This window comes from Cydia splendana, chromosome 2 (genome assembly GCF_910591565.1).
Source record: "Cydia splendana chromosome 2, ilCydSple1.2, whole genome shotgun sequence".
Taxonomy (NCBI): Eukaryota; Metazoa; Arthropoda; class Insecta; order Lepidoptera; family Tortricidae; genus Cydia; species Cydia splendana.
In genome coordinates this window covers 21,318,571-21,340,743 of record NC_085961.1, presented here as the reverse complement: position 1 = coordinate 21,340,743, position 22,173 = coordinate 21,318,571, and the positions used below count along the sequence as shown (strand labels likewise).

Sequence of the window (22,173 nt, the reverse complement as noted above, 5' to 3'; positions counted from 1 at the left end):
CCTTCTAACTTTTGAAACTTTTATGAGCCTTTATTTAAAGCCGTTTATGAGTTATCGCTAAAAGTCTTCCCTTCTTATTTTAATTAAAAGCCTGGCAACCCTTATTTGTGACCGGATTTTCGCAGGCAACCCTATAACATTGTATTTGCAATAAAATTACCATCATTTTGATGTATAATTCAAGCGTCAGACAGATGAGTACAATTATCGATATAAAATCACCTCTTTAAACATGGTAACCACATAATAGTGACCGGAAAAAGATAAGCAACCTAGTTGATTTATGTTGTACAAGTTGTATACTTTCCATTGAAACTTATTTCGTTCGTCAGACAAATGGGTGAAATTTGGCGAAAAATGTTTTTTTTCAAAAATTTATTAAAAATAAGCTTGACCATATTTCTTTAAGCAACCCTATTTATTTATGTTCTGGAACATATTTTCTTTCATATTTTCATAGTTTCATCCGTCAGACAGATTGGTGAAGATCGACCATATACTTATGTGGGATCTTAGACCATAATATAATCACACCGTTAATTATTCCAGGTGACTAAAAAACCTATAAAAACATGAATAATCGAAATTTATAGACGTTCGTTTCTAAGTAACCACTAATGTTAGCCCCAATTTAATATATGTACCTACTTAATTTCAAGCAGTCATTAGCTCATTAGTCATTATTACACGCAATTAGCTCTTATTATTGTATTGTTGTTTTAGTCCGATATTAGAAAAAAAAGTCCAATTCGAAAATAAAACATGTAGGTACCAACATATATTTATTTTACATTGTTTATTATTTCAATAATCGAATCTTAGTACCTATTGTATTAATCAGCTACAAAAAAATTGGTAGCCGTACCCGCCCTGTAATAAAGACTCTGGACTAAATACTTACCACAGTCTAATTTTAAGCAGATAAAAATAATAACTCATGTACTGGCCACATGTATAAAACTGGTTTAAAAGTACAAGGAAGGGAACTGAATAGTTAACATAATAAATTTAGATCGTAAAATGTTATTTAAATTTAATTACCAGTAAACATTATGCAAAAAGTTACAATAATGTCTTTTAGATACTGCAATTTTGTAGCGTATTTTTTACACTGTGGCTGTGGCATTGTTACCTTTGCTTTGCATGGAGTATGGCGTTTCATGGCAATGTTTTGGAGGGGGAGGTGAGGTAGAGGCGGGGCGGGGGCGTAGTCTCTCGTTCGCCTTGCGCAGCGCAGCGAGCACCGAGTTCGAGTTTGTTCCATTGCTTTGCTGATTGCTGTTACAGCTGCCATACAGTGCGAGTTTGGCAGTAGAGGTGAAATTGGCTCCATTGCCAATCTAATGGAACATCGTTCTTTTGAGCAAGTCCCGTCAGCTGTAGTGCTCAATCATCTAAACATTCGCGTGAAACGTGATAATTGTCGTAAACAACAAATTCTGCTCCTGCTATTATGTTGTTTAAACGGATCATTGAAGGAAAGTCGATGTTGAACGTTGAAACCACCAAGTCCAAGTCTCCGGAGAAATGTTCCAGAAGGCGGTCTGAATGCGATGGGTGTGGGGAACATTCCACGTAAGTCGAATGTTTAATTTTACATTAAGTACTGTTTTGAAATATAGTGAGGTAAAGTAATCCCACGCAATGTATGTCAAATGGGATACTTACCTCCCTGGAAAGCTTGGCGATAAGACAGCAACGACATCATAATATTATTGTTGATTGTTTACGTTTAGGGGATAGACTATTTATTATTATAGTAATAATATACTTTTATCTTTTCTTGATTATAAATAGATTAGAGTAACTAAACTGTCATTTTAACTAGGTAGATTGTGTGGGTAGGAAGGCACAGTACATGTATCATGTACTATGTATGTGGTATGTAGATAGTCAATGAAAATGAATAAAGTGGAATGTTACAAAAATCAAACCCCTTCATTCACATGACATGTCATGAATGGAATGACATAACAGCTGTTCAAAAAATGAGTGAAAGTAGGTGTCATTCGTTCATTCGTTCCATTTTAGTTACATTATACAGTCGTGTACAAAAGTTTCAAAGGCAAGCTCTATGATGGTATTGATGGTGTCAGGTTAAGCAAGCAAATTCGAAGGGTCCGCCTTTGCAAACCAATCCGAAGGGTTGTCCTCCATGGCCTTTACTTAGCCAAGTCTTAATTCCTATTTCGAATCGAAAGTGTATTTTCAGGGTTGTTACATCAAAAGGAAAAAAACGGGACCCTTATAGGATCCCTCGTGAGTCGTGCGTCCGCCTATCTGTCTGTTACAGCTTAGGTATTTGCTCCGAAACTACTGGACCAATTAAGTTGAGATTTGGTACACATAAGTAAGTCTGTGACCCAAAGGCGGACATGAGGGAACGTAAATAAATTTTTAACATATAGATGGTCAAGCAAATCTTGTCAGTAGAAAAAGGCGCGAAATTCAAATTTTCTATGAGACGATATGCCTTCGCGCCTGCATTTTTCAAATTTGCCGCCTTTTTCTACAGACAAGATCTGCTTGACCTATATGTGCCACTTTTGGAAGGTTTAATGATCAGGGTTCCGTACATAATACTAAATTGTGGAAGGAATGTAGGTATGTACGAATACGAAACCTTGGGAACGTGAGTGTGAACTTGGCCGTTTTTTGGCTGAAAGGAGTCAAAGAAATAACGTGAGTATAATAGAAAGTTCAACAACCTGAATAAAAAACAGGTTTTATACATTGGCAACAACACGCTAATACAAATACTCGCAACGTATATCATGGTATAAAGAGGTTTGAATGCATCATTTTCTTCAGGTCATTTTGTTCAGAACCGCGGTGAAGTTTGTACATCATCAAACGACAGTTCGTTTCTTGGATTTAGATATATATGCGCTTTATTTCCAATATGCAAACAACATATGTACCTAGTTATACATATAGGTAATACCTACTAATTGTTTAGTCTACAAAGGTACCTAAATTGTATCCTATTTGTTAATGATCTATCTACAAACTTAATTAGACATAAATAATGGTCATGGCCCCTTAAACGTGGATAAACATTGATAATACCTACATAGTTATCTTTTGGAGGTCCTTAATTCAATTCTGGAAAGAGGTATGTACTGAAAGGTCCATTAAATACCTACTACGTCCTTTTTTACTAGAGAATAGTTATGATTATGTTACTTAATTAAGAATAATATTTGTGAATATTACAAATTATCTTTAGGATTACGAGGTTATTCTTTAACCGTAGGCATGATGCATTATTGAATCACATTTCATATTACATATTTATTATTCTTATGGCCGAAGTCTTGAGTATAATAATATAAAATAGTAAATATAGGTGTAAGTACCTATTTCAATGGTCAGTCATAGTGTTCTTTGTTTTCTGTATGGAGATCCGTAAACGTTTCATTGTTGAAGAGGTTTTTAAGTAAACATAACATTCACACCCACAATGTAGATACTACGTGGATACGGAACCCTTTACATACTATTCAGTTAATCGGTTAGACAAATATTAATGATAATGACGCCTATTAAATGTGTACAAAGTCTGATTCGCGTAAGAGGATCCGGGGGCTTGTCCCTACATCATCGGAGGCTTGGCTCCTTGATAAGAGAAACAAAACGTAATAACACGTAGTCTTAGGTACTCGTACTATCGAGAGATGTCAAAGGTCCGACTCGACCAGCAAAGGTCAGGCCGATACCCTTAGCCGTCGCCCCTGATATCAATATCTTCTTATAAACTGTTTGCCCACTTGTTTGCCAGTTTCATTTCAAACTTAACAGTAATCATTAGAGGTTCATACATGTTGGTCGTTAATTTTATCTACCGGTTTGTAGCCATATTCTAGGTTTGACTAGGTTTGATTGAAACTCATAAAATAAGTTGTTGTAATTAAAATGTGCGCATAAACATGATTAATGTTTCGATTGGTCAATGCTGCTAAGCTACTGTAGTTAATGGGTAACTATTTCCTTCGTATATTGCTTCATTAACCGATGTCCTCTGTATTGTTTCAGTATTCTGGAAGAAATGATCAAGGTGGTTATGCTGGGAGTTGTGCTGTGGGCGGGAGTAACGTTTGGGAGCCATGTTGCTCCTTACCCGCTTAACTTAATATTGAATTCTGGTAGGAACACACCTAGATCGGTCATTCTTTAAATATTTCTGCGGTCATTCTGCGGTCTAATTGCCGCGCCCTGTACAAAATGTATGACAAGAGTCGTGGCAATTAGACGCAACCGTACAAATATTCACAAAGAATGACGCTGATTGGAATTGTTTTGTTGCTCAGAAGTGTTTTTGGTATTTTAAAAGTTTTATTTTTTTTCAGATAATCTTCACCCACCTCCAATGTATGACTTCCCATTTCCAAGTGCAGAGATGTTAAAAAGACTTCCCCCTATAACTGGAATCCAAACCAACAAGTCGATCACTATTAGCAAATTTTCAGTTTCATTGTTGGAGAGGCTAGAACAGAATCTTAACGCTGCTGGGATCATTCCGAGAGCAGGATCACCAGGAAAGGGATTCATGATCCAAGGTCTCCCTTCTGACGACGCGATGTTTTATGAAAAATCGTGTATGATTATCACAAAAGCGTCACAGAATCTGGTTGTAACTCGATGCACAAGGTTAGTCGGTTAATGTAAGGTTTTCCTCATTTGATTTACGCGTTAAATTGCTTGTTTTAAAAGAATCATGAGTCTTTCTGAACAGTAAATTAGAAATTGGTACAAATGTTAATGCTTAGGTTTTATAAGACAGTGAATGATGAATATTTGTTTTTATTTTAGATACGGTTTGGCCAAGGACGAGTGTGCGAGTTATGTTAGTACTTTGAACTTGCGTGGTAGTGAATATGGGCCAGAGTGTGCCGCGCTTGAAAGGCTGGCGTGCCGTTCTAACAAGTTATCATCACGTTATCGGTCCTTCGATGGTTCGTGTAATAATCCTGTACGGTCTTCCTGGGGTCAATCACTAACTGGCTACAAGCGTCTCTTGCATCCAAGATATGCTGACGGCATCGAAGAGGTTAGTATAAAAACTCTCAAATTAACCGATTAGGATGTACCTATACCTCTGATCTATGTAGTTAAAAATAATCTATTCTATATAACTTTTTTGAATTTCAGCCTCGCTCTTCTGCAAACAATAAGCCTTTGCCGTCTGCCCGTTTAGTCAGCACAAAACTTACCAGTAACTTAGATCGACCTGATGACAAAAAGAGCATTGCCTTGCCCATTTGGAGTCAGTTCATTTACCAAGACTTGGTTCACATTCCCGTAAGGAAGACAAGTAAGTTTTGTATGCTAAGTTATCACATATGTTACATTTCTTGTCTCTTTTTATTTTTAATTAGAATAGATAGGTCTATATTTAGCTACGGGCAAACACCCTGTTTGCCAGACCTGTTTTAAGTATACGAGTTAGTATTTATAGAATGAATACGATGATCTTGTGTAACTTGTGTTGGCCTTATTCTATTTGCAATCACACATCTAAATGAAAAAAGTATAACATTATATTAGACGTTTATTAATTTATAGATATATTGGGTGCCAACAACTTGTGATCTTTGTTTCTAGTCCATACCCACCAGGCGATCCGCTGCTGTGACAATGATGGCTCAGCGCTATCACCTCGCTACCTGCATCCGAGCTGCATGCCCATATCTGTACCTTATGATGATCTCTTCTACAAAAAGGAATATCAAACCTGCATGGAGTATACCCGATCGGCCACAACCTACAGAGGAGACTGCAGTTTTGGTGCTTCAGAACAGGTAAGTTCCATTACATCGATTACGTATAGTGTTTAGTTTTTTAAAGTTTAGTTATAAAATATATTTTTATATAATATGTATGCTAGTTTTAAGGTATTTATGTATGGGCCATTAGTTGCCTGAAATAAAGATTTTCATTCATTTCATTCATTCATTCATTAATATTGAATAGTAACTTACATTTGAAGATAAAATATTAATGGCCTCTCATACAACTCCAGCTCTCAAAATGAACTATTCAACCAGTGCTTTATCTCTTATTGTTTGTTTTATCTCACATTGAGAAGCTAGGTATTTCAAGTTCCAAGAAAATTTAAATGATGACATGTCTCAGTCTCTGTATCGGTTCAAAATATGAAATTGATTACTTAATATTCCTATAAAGTAACATACGCCTAATGCCTATATAGATAGGAAGATATTTACACGAGCTTAGTTTAACTAAAAATAGGTTGCACTTTGGTCCTGTTTAGCCAGTGTATCTTATATCAACGTATTTGTCGTTCAATTGTCTAAACGTTAGAAGCGTATAGGTACCTATTTGCTACTTGCATAATAACGGGTGCAATTCATGCAACTCGAGCTCAAGGTAAAACTGAATACGTAAACAAGCGAACTAGACTGCTTCACAATAACAGGTTAATTTGAACCTTGTCGAAGTAATTAAATAAAAATTGGTTTAATTTTTTTTTTACTTGTATCGCTGACTGTACTAACCTTGTTATAGTTTCGTTCAGTTCAGCACTGAATGGCATTACCAGGTCATTGACTTAGTTTTTCGGCCATCGTTAGGATTATTTTTATTAATATTTTGATTATTGTCTTGTCCTTCCTAATCTCTATAGGCATTAGGTATCTATTCTGCCCACGTTTTTACGTAGATAGGTGTGATTTGTAGACCGTGGCTTATCACTATAGGCTTGATAATCATTATTAGTTTTGATAAAGAAATGGTAGTACCTACTCGTATTATGAAAACATCGGAAATTTCCGCGATGCAATAGACCGTTTGTTTTTTCGGTTGTCACAATGACCTTGTTGTTGAATAGACATGCATTTGTGGTTGATAGGTTTGTTTATGCCAGAGCCGAAACCTTGGGAACGTGATCTTTATGCATTAAAGACCGTCCAAACTTTGCACCGATTTGAATAGAACATTAAAGTGTCAATATAAACGTCATATTTTCATAAAAAAATGTCATTACTAATAACATTGCCACACTGCCATTGCAAATGCCATGCAGAATTTTCTTAGTCTGACTCTACCTAACTTTTCCTGTAATAAATGTAACGATACACAAAACATATCAATGCGATTACGATTAATTATGAAATGGCTGGCATATATGTAGGTATAACCACAGAATAAATAATAGTACTATCGTACAGAAAGGCAACTTCCTACAAAACCGAAGTTTGACAGCGGTTCAGGGTCGAATCTTGCTATCCCTTTCTAATATATGGCACTATTCCTTTCGGCTATTTAGGGTTGTCAAAATTCAAGTGATTATCTTATCTGTGGTCGTGCATGCAAAAGGAAGTCAAGTGGTGTCAACCCTAATAATTGCTCGGAGCAATGCGGAGCCGAGTTTGGCCGATCTCAGGAGTTTCGCACCCCTGGTATAACACAAATAATAGTACATTTCAATGCAAGTGGGGAAAGTATTTTATTATTTACGAGTCCCGAGATGTCTTTTATGAGCCGTAGGCGAATAAAAGACACGGGACAAGTAAATAATAACACTTTCACACGTACATTGAACGACGTTTTTTAATACATTTGCGAAAAAATCACAATAACACAAATATTGGTAACATGAGCATTGCACTTACAGTTACGAATTTTCCCTTGAACTTGAATGATATTGTATATTCAGCACTATAAACTACGTTCAGCGTTGATTTACATTGCCAAAATTAATCACATTAACTCATTTCATACAAAAACACTCTTACAGTTGCAATTTAAGATAATTATTTTGATACAACTAATAAATTTCAAGTGAAAATGGCGGGCGCCGGTTTTACTTTTTAATTTCTAATTTTTTCTGTTAACGTTAGCCAACGTGGCAATGATATTTCCATTCAGCCAAATAATAAAAATTTTTTTAGTGAAATATCGTATTTTATAACGTTTTATTTATATATAAAAAAAATATTTACTTTATATCGTGTAACAATACTTTTTGTACGTAATAAATATCTAATGGCAAAATAAAAATATATAAAGTTTTTGAACATCCAAACTCTTTGGTGTGGACGTATAGATGGTAAAGCAAATCTTGTCAGTAGAAAAAGGCGCGAAATTCAAATTTTCTAGGGGACGATATCCTTTCGCGCCTACATTTTTCAAATTTGCCGCCTTTTTCTACTGACAAGATCTGCTTGACCCAGTATATCGATTAGGTCAGAATAAATTTAAAAAAGCTAGAAAAGTAAAAAGCACGGGTTCGCAAAACACAACTTTGCGAACGCTAAAAAGCTACGTAAAGTAGCACTTTTTGAGCAACTGTATTAAAAAATAATATAGGCATGTACAGTCAACGGTAAAAATATGGGTGTAGACAACTTACTCAAAAATATGTCCCATAGTTCTTAATTCACTGACATAAGAGTTATGGGACATATTTTTGAGATGATTTGTACACCCATATTTTTACCGTTGACTGTACACATACGTAGTTTAGTCAGAATTTTAACTGAAATAGTTTCGACATACTTTAATTAATAAAGTTTAGTTTTATCTGGAGACAATTTAAATCAAAATCCTGGTTAATATAATATTATGAATGGTTAATGTATCTTTTCTCAAAAATGGACGGCAAAGTCGACTTTGCCGTTTAAAAAATAGGTCGCGAAGCGCGTAGTTTATGGTCAGTCAAAAATTAAAAAGTTAAAAACATTGCAGTCTCGATTTTGGGACTGCAATGTTGCATACAAATTCCATTATTTGTCGAGTTCCAAACTTTTTAAAAGTTAAAATGGCCATATCAAATGAAGGCACAGGCCCATTAAACAGCCAAACAGATAATTAGTACCGCGACTATTTAGCTGTCTCAAATAGGTTGGCGTATATTTTCGGCAGAAAAATACACTTCTATTTTTTTATTAAAAAAATAAAAAGGCGGCATAGCTAATTTTTTCAATTGTTTCTACTGTTTTCTGTGAAAATATATACGTAAGAACGTTGCTTTTGTAAAATATTTCTATGATATTTATATTTCTTGCACCATTTTTGAGAAAAGCACTATATATGATTCGGCTGGAAGGCTACTTGCTGGCTTCGGATTCAATTAAACGGACTCCCAAGGTCGTCCGTTTAAAACGAATCCTCAGCCTGCAAGTAGCTACTTCCGAGCCTCGACAATAATGTACTATTATGTCACCCTCATATAAAAGTACGAACTATTTACTCCCAGATGAACCAAGCCACGCATTTCATGGACGGGTCCCAGTTGTACGGCACGAACGGTCGCGAGGCGGCGGCGCTCCGCGAGAAGGAGGGGGGTCTGCTCAAGACCTCGGGCCCCGGCGCGAATCTGCCGCCGTTGTCTGCTGACCCTACTGCGCAGTGTCTCGTGGCCGGCCGTGGCGATACCTGCTTTAAAGCTGGTGAGTCATTTTATGGGAGGTCTACGTAACGTAAGACTGTTGGCTTGGTCTTTTGACCTGACCCTGCTGCCCACTAAGTCCTAAAGGAACGTCCGCAAAAAGTTTGCTAACGTTATCGGTATTCATTACTTACTTTATTTAGCACTTATATTGCACTGTAGTGAATCAACTAAAAGTTATTACTGTTCAAAGTACTTAATTAAAGGTAGGTGTTGTATATGAATTAAGTATGAATATTATGATCCACTGGTAATTAAATTATTTAAATATATCTACTAAAGACCAATTGTCATTACCTATCTGGTTGATGGCTGGTGGTGGTAGTTAAAACCATGTTAACAACTGCTTCTTCATACAAACGCAGTTCTGATTGTCTTCTCTGGATATTAACATTACAGAAAACATTTTTACATAATTTGAAATATAAATATTATAAAACTTACCATGTATTAACAAAAGACGTTGTCCAGGTGACATCCGCGTGAACATGCACCCATGGCTGACGAGCATGTACGCGCTGTGGGTGCGCGAGCACAACCGCGTGGCGCGCGCACTGGCGGCGCTCAACCCGGCCTGGAGCTCCGACCGCCTGTTCCACGAGGCGCGCCGCATCGTTGTCGCGGAGATGCAGCACATCACCTACGCTCACTGGCTACCCGCCCTCACTGGTAAATACTGCAAACCTGCAGCTCCGACGGCCTGTTCCATATACCAATTCCAATTCTTACTAGTAACTACCATAAATATTTACATAAAGCATCCCACATGGTACTCGCGGAGTACATCACTTTGTAATACGCTTTACTGGATCAGTGGAGTAGTGGTTCAGCGAAAAAATATGAAATTTGTTGTTCGATACCAGTTGTTACCCTTGTGTACCTATCCTGTTTTAGTTGCAGCTCTTCAGGTCCTGAAGATAATTCAGGTTTTAAATCTCTTTGACTTTGTTGCTTCAACATTTGTCGGACCGTTTTTGTGGTCCCTTTAGCCCGACCACTCGATGACCATTTTAGTCATCTAATTTCCATAATATGCGTCCATTAATCAATTTAATTCCATTCATACAGTTGAACATTCATATAAACATTTAATTCAACAATTTTTCAACAGGTAAACCATTCGATGAGCTGTACGAGGGTTACGACACGGGCTACAACTCCGACGTGAACCCGACCGTCAGCAACTCGTTCGCCACGGCCGCCTTCCACTTCGTGCACACCATGCTCGACCAGGACATCGAACTGGTGGACACCAACGACGAAGTCTCGTCACACCGCCTCAAGGATACGTTCTTCAAGCCCACCATCGTGCCCGGCAATCTGGAGAAGATCCTGAAAGGCATGGCGGCGCAGAAGAGCCAGGGGATGGACTTGAACTACGATGATGATGTAAGTTGATTATCTAATCACTATTGTAGTTATTCATCATCATCATCATTAACTTAAAAGTTATTCTCTTGTCGGTGGAGTATCTTCCAGCTTTTCTTATCTTGCGCCAGCTCTTTGACTTTTTTTATACGACACAACCCCTACTTTTTCTTTCACTTGTTCTAAAACGACCAGTTTTTTATTATAATCATTTACAACTACTTTAGCATTAAATTACCAATATAACATTTTTTATCTGACCTATTTGTCCATTTATGCATTGAAAGTAAAATGAACGGAAAGCACAGTAAGTATGTCTTTCAAAATTGCCTAACTTGTAAATACCTACATAGTATGCAATAACAAATGACAAACGTGTTTAAAGTAAAATGAATGAGTAAGTTGTTGTCTGTATACTGTTCCGTGTGTTCTGCAACCTTGGCAGTCACGCTGTTTACTCGTGACGTTGACACAAATGTACGCGTCGATATACGATTTATGTCGTATAATATATTCCTTAATCTTATCTTTGTCTATGATGGTTTTAAGACGGATTTACTTATCTAGGTTTTTATTTTCATCAATATATAGTTACAGTCACCATCTATCAGTTATTTATGTATATCGAGGCGGCCATGATGCTCGAAAATAGCTGAGCACGAACCGAAATATGACTGTACCTACTACAGCCGGCTCAGCACGGTTCCATTTTTATCGACTATCACTATGCGCGTCCCTTTCGCACTTACATACTTGTTAGAACGTGACAGGCATGGTGACAAGGGATAAAAACGCGACCGTGCTAAGCCGCCTGAAGTAAAGTATCTGTAAAAGTAGGTAAATATTATTTACAGTACATATGGTGCTACTTTACCGCACTAGTGCGATAATTATAGCACATTACGGAACTACATATATCGAAAATTTAAAGGGCCATATGTAACTGTAAAACGTACGTATGTACCATCATAAATGTGGGAATAAGGTAATTCGCAACTCGTGTCGATTTAAAACACTCCTTTCCCTCGTATTTTAATTTATCGCCAATCGTTGCAAATTTCCTATTTTTGTACTTGTATCGTATCATCGTATCTTATGCGGTAACAAGAACGGGCATCGCGTATCTATTGATTTTATTTTGAATTCAAAATACAATAGTGATGAATCATGACATCACTATTGTATTATGAATTGAGTGCCATTGATTTTTATGAATACCTCCATATTTTACTGCAATATTCCATTGATAGCGATCTTTATTCATTTATATTTAATGTTTACGATTTATCTTCTTTCTTCATTATACGTGCCTACGTGCCAATACGAGTAGGTAGGTACCTATGTTTATAATATAAGTGGTTGTGGTTCGACTACCTACTTAGTATCGTTTTGTGTTAGTCGATGTGCAACTTGATGATATGATGATGTTTATATAAAACTTGAAACTATTGTTGATGCAGGTAATCATCAGTTTTACTGGAAATTACAATTCAATTAACCTCAGCGCGTAATTAAAATGTTAGTAATTTGTCACGAAAATAGAAACGGCAGGTTGAACAGAATCACTTATATGTAACGAAACAGAATGTGCGATCGGGTTTTTCACGAAAGTATCTCCTATGCCTTTAGGTATATGGTTCATTTTCACTTGACATTGAAACATTATCATCTGTATAACAACATGAGATGTTGACCACCGGTCTGGCCTAGTGGGTAGTGACCCTGCCTATGAAGCCGATGGTCCTGGGTTCAAATCCCGATAAGGGCATTTATCTGTGTGATGAGCACAAATATTTGTTCCTGAGTCATGGGTGTTATCTATGTATTTAAGTGTATATTATATATATGGTTGTCTGAGTACCCATAACACAAGCCTCCTTGGGCTTACCGTGGGACTTGGTCAATCTGTGTTAGAATGTCCTATATTTTTTATTTATTTATGAGTGCAATAATAGTTGAATGCTTGTGCAGGTGCGAGACGGCTGGCTGGGAGGGCTGGACGCGTTGGCGCTGGATGTGCAGCGCGGCCGCGACCACGGGCTGCCGGGCTACGCGGCCTACCGCGCGCTCTGCGGCCTGCCGCTCGCCACCACCTTCCAACACTTCACCGATCTCATCCCGCTGGAGGTTCGTTTTTACTTATATTCATAAACAAAACATCTTTATATCCTATATATTCATTCACTTTCCTTGCTAGTTCGAAGGCCTACCTATGTATAAATAAATGCTCGCGCTGGAAACGTGTCGAGAATTTCAATAAATTAATTGATTGACCCACCGCCGTGTCACCCGTAACTAAACTTCAATGTGTCCGTGCCATACCTACCTCATTGTCCTTTAAAATGATAATACATTTAAGTGAAATCTAAAATACATACATAAATTACAAAAAAAAAACTTATGTCAGCAATCCACCAGACGCCATCGTGTAAGCTTCGTGGCTAAACTTTATGATGATGATGATGATGCATTCCTGTTATCCCTCATTAGGGACATAGGGCTCGCAGAAGAATCCTCCATTTGTCACGATCTTGAGCGGCTACTTCCAGCTCTTTCCAGCCGAGTCCTAAACTTTATACTCTACCCAACACATATATTATCTCGACAACTCCGTGCATCAAAACCACCACGTCTGTTCACCATGAAGGCTCGATCCAAGATCAATAAATACATATTAGGTATATACCTATCTATGTAGGTTCATGATTCAGTAAATCAGCACCGACGTTTACCTATATCGATTCTAATTTATACGGGTAATTTCTAATTTATAATAATGACTACGTGTTGACAGGTGGTGGACAAGCTAATGGAAGTGTACGAGCACCCCAGCGACGTGGACTTGGTCGTGGGTGCCATGGCCGAGACTCCTCTGCCCGGCTCTTCCTTCGGACCAACCTTCACGTGCCTTATCAGTAAGTTTTTTTTAAATATAAGTAAAAGGGCAGGGCAGTGTGATATACAGCGTCTGCAATAAGAGGAAATATGTATTAGAGTCTCTAGACAGCAAAGTTGGGCCAAAGTCTCGATAATTTCCGATCCCTATCATAATGCTCTGAATGATCAAGATTTTTGTTGCTAATTTATAATATTCTACAAATATATTATACCTATTTGAAACCTGTTCTTATAATGTTAAGCAAGTTAATAAAACAATAACAAGCCGTGGGATGACAACAACATAGTCACGCTTGAAAATGATTGTTAGGTTAATTGACTTTATATGGTTATCGCAAAACAATTATATATTTTCACGGCATTACAGACAAGCCAATACACCGAGAAATTAAACATTGCAAAATACACAATGGCATTGTGTGCAACAAAACCCTTCATTGTTTGCCCGGCGACAAAACACAGCTAAAATGCCTTTCATAGTCAATGTGTTTTAATGGAACAATTATTTATGCTATGCTGGTATGTTTGAGTTAGCTGATGAAATATTTACCGTTCGTCGTATTACTTATAAAATATTGGCAACAACAGAATGTACGGTCAGGCCAAGTTCAAGCGACACACACTTTTCGTTGTCACTAAACACAATAATGAAGCCGTTCGAGGCCTATGGCGTTATTCATAAACGCCTTACAAGCCTGAATTAGCTATGAATCGTTTGTCTGTCATTTTGACTTATGTATTTATAGTCCTTAAACTACGTCCAAGACCACCGGTGGACGGGCAGCAGCGTCCCTCAAATTCGGTGTACTCGACTGCGATCGCCAACCCGCCTGCCAAGCGTGGCGATTATGGCATTCGCCCATCATGCAGAGAACGATAAAACCACGGCCCCGAGGTTCCGGCGACCCCCGGTGCTATGGCTATGGTAGCGGTCAGGGCATTAGCGGGGTCAGGGGTGCTAAGAATCTCCGGCAAAGATCCGGCTACCCGCCCCGACGACGACTGGCCCTGGTAACACACAACATACGCACTATGAGGACTGACGAAAAGATCTGCGAGTTGGAAGAGGAACTGAGCAGGTTACACTGGGACATTGTAGGGTTATGCGAAGTCCGTAGAGAGGGGGAGGACACGACAACCCTGAAGTCTGGTAACTTGCTCTACCACCGGGAGGGCGACCAACAGTCCCAAGGTGGTGTCGGGTTTCTCGTTCACAAGTCCCTCGTAAACAACATAATAACCATCGACAGTGTGTCGAGCAGGGTGGGGAATAGGCTCAATAGACGTATATCTAAGTCCTAGACTATTGAGCGAAACCAACACGACACGACCCGCTGGCTTTGAGGAACCCCGACGCGTTTGGTGCATGCTGCATCGGTTAAGGACGGGAGTTGGAAACTGTGCTTATTTGTGGCACAAATGGAACTGGTGCGAATCACCAGTATGTCGATGTGGAGCAGCCGAGCAGACCGTACACCACACGGTATTTGACTGTCCCTTAACCAAATACGAGGGCAACTCTGAAAGTTCTTAGAAAAGGCTACTTAGAGATCATATAACAAAAAGAGGCATATTATTAATGAAAATATAACTCTTTATACTTTTTTTGAGGTATATGCAATTTGGTCGTTATCTGTGTTTCAGGATTGATGGCAATTTGGAAATTGTACGTCGAGCGCTATTCCAATTTCGACCTAAGAATTTTTTCGTATTACTATTTATAACGATTTTCATTGTGGGCTCAGCCAACAACAGAGTTACAGTAGGCTTCAGTTATAGTTTCATAATGAAGCCTAGTTCTTGTACGTCTGTTTATTTTTTAAATTACACATTTAATCGCTTTTGTAGTTATTCAACGGATGATCATAGAGAAGCATGTCATTCAAGAGTGACGTCAAAAGTTTACATCGCACAGTTGTGCGGTTAATAAAAAATACTGGCAAAAAATTGTATATCAGTAGTTTTTGATATCCCTCAGTATTCATATGACATTGTTAAAAAAATCTTGCTTAAATTATTTTGTGTCAAAAAAGCTTGAATCCCGATGGGTACCTCATGAATTTCATACAAAACCTTCGAGGACCTAAAATCGCCATACAAAAAAGGCATTGGAAGAATGAGCTGTGTGCGCTTCAGGGTAATCCTATCCTAATGAAAATTTGTACGCGTGGTCAGAAAGAGATAAAGCACGCATTAAAATAAAGAGTAACGTCCTAATTACTTCAGCTTTTTCTATTCTAAACACTTTCAGTTTGCCCTACGTACCATGGGCAAGTGCAGGATTTTACCACCTTAACCACAGAAGCGGTACAGTACTTAAAAACTGTAAATCTCTGAAGTAGAGTACACAAAAGCCATACGAAAAAAAAAGAAAAAAAAAGCGAAACCAAGGCTCCAAAGTGTTCGCAAAGGACAAGTCTATTGGGCAAAGCCAGCTGACTAAACTGAAACGGGAAGATGGCAGCATAGCGTCGAGCAAAGCGGAGGTTTTAGGCGAGATCGAGAGGTTCTATGGATAGTTATACACTTCGATCGCAAAGCCCGTTGACAGCTTGGTAAGAGATCCAAGAGCCAAGCTGTCCCGACATTATACCGAAGATATCCCGGACATCAGTCTACGAGATTAGGATGGCTCTGAAGCAGCTTAAGAACAAAAGACGGAATCACTTCAGAGCTTCTGAGAGCGGGTGGAACACCGGTACTTAAAGTCCTCCAGAAGCTCTTTAATTCCGTCTTGTCCGAGGGCAAAACGCCTGAAACATGGAATAGAGGCGAGGTGGTGCTGTTTTTCAAAAAAGGTGATAACAGCCTATTGAAGAACTACAGACCCATCACGCTTCTGAGCCATGTCTATAAGCTGTTTTCAAGGGCCATCACGAACCGTCTCGAACACAGACTTGATAACTTCCAGCCTCCCGAACAAGCCGGTTTCCGAAAAGGCTAGTAGCATAGACCACATCCTTACACTGCGGCAAGTTATACAGAAGACCGAAGAGTATAACTTGCCATTATGCTTAGCGTTTGTGGACTATGAGAAAGCCTTCGATTCGGTGGAAACATGGGCGGTGCTTGAGTCTCTTCAGCGATGCCATATTGACTATCGGTACATCGAAGCGTTGAAGTGTTTGTATAGTAACGCCACCATGTCGGTCCGAGTACAGGAGCAGAGCACGAAGGCGATTCCATTGCGAAGAGGCGTAAGGCAGGGAGACGTTATCTCTCCGAAACTGTTTATTGCCGTAATGGAAGACGCCTTCAAGCTCCTGGAATGGCAAGGACTTGGCGTCAACATCAACGGCGAATACATCACTCACCTTCGGTTTGCTGACGATATCGTAGTCATGACAAAGTCGATGGAGGAACTCAGCATGATGCTCGATGACCTCAACCGAGTTTCACAACGGGTGGGCTTGAAAATGAACACGGACAAGACGAAACTTATGTCAAATGCCAATGTTGTGCCCATCCCAGTCTCTGTTGGGAACTCGGTACTGGAAGTTGTTGACTCGTACATCTACCTAGGACAAGTAGTCCAATTAGGTAGGTCCAACTTCGAGAAAGAAGTCAACCGCCGAATCCAACTCGGTTGGGCAGCGTTCGGGAAACTACGTAATGTCTTTTCGTCCGACATACCTCAGTACCTCAAAGTCTTTAATCAATGTGTGTTACCAGTGATGACTTACGGCTCCAAAACGTGGTCTTTCACTATCGGCCTCATCTCAAAACTCGAAAGTCGCTCAACGAGCTATGGAGAGGGCTATGCTCGGACTCGGCGTTTCTCTGCGTGATCGAATCAGAAATCAGGAGATCCGTAGACGAACTAAAGTCACCGACATAGCCCACCGGATTAGCAAGCTGCAGTGGCAATGGGCAGGCCACATTGCACGCAGAGAAGGTGGCCGATGGGGTCGAAAAGTGCTCGAGTGAAGACCACGGACTAGCAAGCGCAGCGTAGGACGCCCCCACAAGATGGACAGACGACCTTGTTAAGGTCGCCGGAGGACGCTGGATCCGGGTCGCTTCCAACCGGTACGAATGGAGGTCCAAGGGGGAGGCCTATGTTCAGCAGTGGACGTCTTGTGGTGTTCTACTCTATATGATTATTAAATCAAACACGAACTCCACGTATAAATCTATAATCTAATTTCTACAAAGCGCTATGAATTTATGCGATAGCAAACAAGCAATAGGTTGCGTAGGCGTAAGCGCGAGCGGCGGGGCAGAGCGGCACAGGTTCGGCGTCGATGGCGATCGGATGCGCTCTGAGGCTCCGTGCAGCGGTCTGGGAGCCGGTGCGCGGCGGTTCCCTCCGCGCGTCTTCTTCACCCCGCTGTCGCCTGGACGGGTTTGCGGCTAGTGATGTGCGCATGCACTTAGTGATGCGCCACAGTCTAATGGCTGCGATGATGATGATGATTTGTAAGAAAGGGATGAAACATAATTTAACTTAATCAGGCCCGTAAAGTTTTATGAATTAGGGGGTTAGTCTATACATTTTAGCTTCTGCCTCTTGCTACCTATTAATGTAGTCATACGGGTATGACTCGGGTATGACTAGTGGGAATAACCCCCGGGGGTTATTCCCACTAGTTACCACCAAGTTGTTACTAGTTTTTTCACCTGTCCCCCAGTGGTAACAACGGAGATTGAATTCGGATGCTGCTAATGCTTATAGGGCCTCGCGTAGATTTTGCGCATGCTAATCTTTTCTGACTTCGTTTAGGTGCTCTCTATTTCTGTTAAAGTGACGCATCCTTAATATATCGTTTATCTTTTACAGAGGAGCAAATGTGGCGCACTCGCTACGGCGACCGCTACTTCTACTCGCACACTGACGAGGCCGGTAGCTTCACCAAGCGTCAGCTGGCCGAGCTGAAGCGCGCCTCGCTGGCCCGCCTGCTGTGCGACAACGGCGGCCTCACCGCCGTGCAGAGAGACGTCTTCCAGCCGAGCTCCCCCAGGTAAACGCTAATATCAACAACATATCAACCCTTGACTTCTTTGAAGGACTGAATATTCTTGACAAGATTTTGAGCTTTAGCAAGCAATAGTTATTCCGGCTGCACTCCCCTTCATACAACCGAAGGGTGTATCTTATAATAATCTAATACATAATGAAGGGTGTATCTAAAACCTATTTAGGTGTAGGAGTACTTATTTTAAGTTCACAATAATTTGATTATTATGGTTTCTTGAGTTTTTTCATGGATCCGTCCCACCAAAACTCGGTAAAAAACACTTTGATTTAAATTAAAGACCTTTATTAATTAAGTTTTACTTTGTTTTATTTTCAGCAACCCTAAAGTTCCTTGCGACGAGATCAAGAAGGTGAACCTGGAGGCTTGGCAGGAGGCTGGGCAGCCGGACCTGCTGTCGCGCACCACCAAGTGGCTCAAGACGCGCGTGGCCGACCGCGCCCAGTAGCTGCACGAGGGCGACGACGTCACGAGGGGCTTGTAGTACTTAACGTATTGAGAATCAAGTCTATGCGCAACCGCGCAACCCACAAATGAAGAGTCTGTTGATAAACATCATAGATTATCAACGTTCTACAATTATTCGTCACGTCGTCCTTTGTGCCCATGCGATACCTATTTATTAGTATTTACGTAACGTGTCTGCCTTAAACAGTTATTTTATAATTTAATTATCTTTGATTGTCATATAGTTATACAATTTTCATGTCGTAGATATCTAAGCGTAAAAAATGTATCATAATTCGGCGAAAATTAAATTACGAGATTTTTTAATGTTTTGAAAGTGAGTTTTGGTCAAAGTTTGCTCCAAACCGCACTAAGAAAAGTTCCAGTAGAGATATGCAGTATTTGTGCATACTTTACCTGCCTAGGAATAAGTCTGCCTACGTCCTACCCCTAGTGCAGCGGCTGTGATAGTCCCGGGCCGCGGTTGCCCGCGGACGAGTGGCTTCCTACATTAGACCCATATGTTAAAAGGTCTAAGAAGCTGTTTAAAATTGTAAAAAACCTATTTAGTTTCTAAAACGAATGCTTTAAATTATATTGGAATACCGGACAACTTTTACACCTGTTTTGAATAGTTAGGTTGTATTATATCTACACTACGCAGCAGCGTATAGTGCGCTTTGCGCAGTGTTGAAATAATAATTCATATTACTACGGTTTTCCGTAGGTAGATTAATACTCATCGAATTCATATTACCGGACAACTTTTACACCTGTTTTGAATAGTTAGGTTGTATTATATCTACACTACGCAGCAGCGTATAGTGCGCTTTGCGCAGTGTTGAAATAATAATTCATATTACTACGGTTTTCCGTAGGTAGATTAATACTCATCGAATTCATATTACCGGACAACTTTTACACCTGTTTTGAATAGTTAGGTTGTATTATATCTACACTACGCAGCAGCGTATAGTGCGCTTTGCGCAGTGTTGAAATAATAATTCATATTACTACGGTTTTCCGTAGGTAGATTAATACTCATCGAATTCATATTACCGGACAACTTTTACACCTGTTTTGAATAGTTAGGTTGTATTATATCTACACTACGCAGCAGCGTATAGTGCGCTTTGCGCAGTGTTGAAATAATAATTCATATTACTACGGTTTTCCGTAGGTAGATTAATACTCATCGAATTCATAAATTATTGTCGTCCCATCAAAAACATAATTAGCGTAATCTAAAAATGCACATTATTGTTGCTTTACAGTTGAATTGATGACATCGAAAATTCTAATTTTATTTTTAACTGACAGCCTTTCGTAGGCTCTCAATGCCAAAGACTGGAATGCAATTCATTGCGTTTATCGAATTTCAATTTAGGATATAATCCAGACGCCTGAATCTTAGCTTGCATTTCCAAGTCTAGCGTCTGTTCTGCCTAAGATTTAAGGCGTGTCTGAATAGAAGACTTAAATAGTTTAAGGTGTTAAATGGATGAGACGGAGGTTGGGGAAATAGTGAAGAAATGAAATAAAGTAACGCCAAGCATTAGTGAGACACTGATTACACTAGTTATTATCAATGTATCTAAATTCAATTTTCACTTTACATTTGGAATGCTCTATCATTTTATTCAACTTGTACCTTCAGATTTTTAAATCGACAATTTAAATTCAAAGATGTACGGTACAGATGTAGCATGTGCACAAAGGCAAAGGCTAGTTAGCGGCGTACCTACTATCTAGTGTGAAGATTGTGAAGGATCTATTTTATTCTAAAAAGTACCAACTAAATGATGGTGATAAAAAGATTTAACCGTGCACCGCAAACTAGTTATGTGCTACCGCAGTTAAGTCTTAAAACTTTGAAACACATTTAATTAACTCTCGGAAGTATTAGATGTTCAAGCAACACTGCTTAGGTTCATAGATGAATTGCAAGTCAATACGATATTTTATTCATAAATCATTGTATAAACGCAAGCTTCCAAAGAATTTTTTGTTTTGCTATCCAGTTTAGATTTAAATTTGGGTTATGAAGGAGCTTTTTAAACAATAAAGTTATTTGTTTTAAGAATAAAGGAGAATGGGTATTGATCTATGTATAAACTGCATACTTAAAGCATTCTAGGTATCTATTGTTTGTTGCAAGCCGCCCGAGGGGTACTACTTTCACTTTCCACAGAAATAAAAGCACAAATCCGCAAATTGGTCACGCCCATTCTGCTTTGTTGTATCGCCAGTGTCGACTTATTACGAGTATTGTAATATTATTTTAACTATTGCTTTATCATGTTCTTCTCATAATTTACTCCCAAGTACCTATATTTTACGTCAACTCCAGGGGGCCGATTTTTGAGTTTCGACCACTCGATTTCGTGTATTTCAATCAATAAATTCTCCACTACTATGCATTTAAATTTTACTAATAGAATTGAAAACGAGTGGTTAATACCACTACATTCCAAATTTCTATCGCTCGTATTTCAAAAATTAGTATATCGCTGTTTTCCACCGATTTTCGAGTACCGAAATCGAGCGATCGAATTTCAAAAATCGCCCCCCATATATCTGGTTTTGTAACCAAGGTTGCTACCTATTGTATAATTTTATTGTATTAAGTTTCTTTTATACAGTTAATTAAAATTTCGTTTCCTATAACTATTCGTTTGTTTTCGTCTTGCACCACTATACTAGCTATATCTGGCAATCGAGTTTTGTCAGTAACAGTTTAATGAAATAAAATACAGAATGATTTTCTCCGCCTAATATGCTCCACTAACACAATAGTCTAATAAAACATGGTCTTCTCTTCCCAGTGTGACACAAACCTACGTCACAATAACATTGCCACTTTATATAGCGCTATCGCATATTATCATATAGCGCTGTCGCATGATGACGTAGGCTTGTGTCAGTCACGTGACCACGAAAAGACGGGAAGAGAGTACCAGGCGGAGTATATTATTATACCATGCACTAACAAACGATACTTGCCAAACTACACTACCCCCTAGCAAGCTTATAAATAAAAAAAATGCCGCACAAACCAACTTTGGTGCTTGG

The 22,173-nt window shown here is 39.1% G+C and overlaps 1 protein-coding gene across 2 annotated transcripts; it reads left to right on the top strand.

The window, feature by feature from the left end:
- The first annotated feature begins 1,223 nt into the window (after positions 1-1,223).
- On the top strand, positions 1,224-19,847 carry LOC134804948 (peroxidase-like). 2 transcript variants are annotated; one of them, XM_063778247.1, is made up of 13 exons: positions 1,224-1,575; positions 4,036-4,145; positions 4,350-4,650; positions 4,813-5,050; positions 5,152-5,314; positions 5,605-5,801; positions 9,221-9,413; positions 9,884-10,081; positions 10,524-10,801; positions 12,752-12,907; positions 13,575-13,695; positions 18,459-18,639; positions 18,973-19,847. In XM_063778247.1, exons 1-13 carry the CDS (start codon positions 1,454-1,456, stop codon positions 19,100-19,102), a joined length of 2,388 nt encoding a protein of 795 aa, XP_063634317.1. In that variant the 5' UTR covers positions 1,224-1,453; the 3' UTR covers positions 19,103-19,847. The 2 variants fall into 2 exon arrangements, with proteins under 2 accessions (XP_063634317.1, XP_063634324.1); XM_063778254.1 differs by lacking the exon at positions 1,224-1,575 and adding an exon at positions 3,807-3,847.
- Positions 19,848-22,173: the final 2,326 nt, after the last annotated feature.

Excerpts from the sequence above, each read along its gene's own strand:
- LOC134804948 (XM_063778247.1), top strand. The coding sequence starts at position 1,454 with ATGTTGTTTAAACGGATCATTGAAGGAAAGTCGATGTTGAACGTTGAA. Across the intron at positions 4,146-4,349 it reads TAACTTAATATTGAATTCTG|ATAATCTTCACCCACCTCCA; the intron begins GTAGGAACACAC and ends ATTTTTTTTCAG. Across the intron at positions 13,696-18,458 it reads AACCTTCACGTGCCTTATCA|AGGAGCAAATGTGGCGCACT; the intron begins GTAAGTTTTTTT and ends TATCTTTTACAG.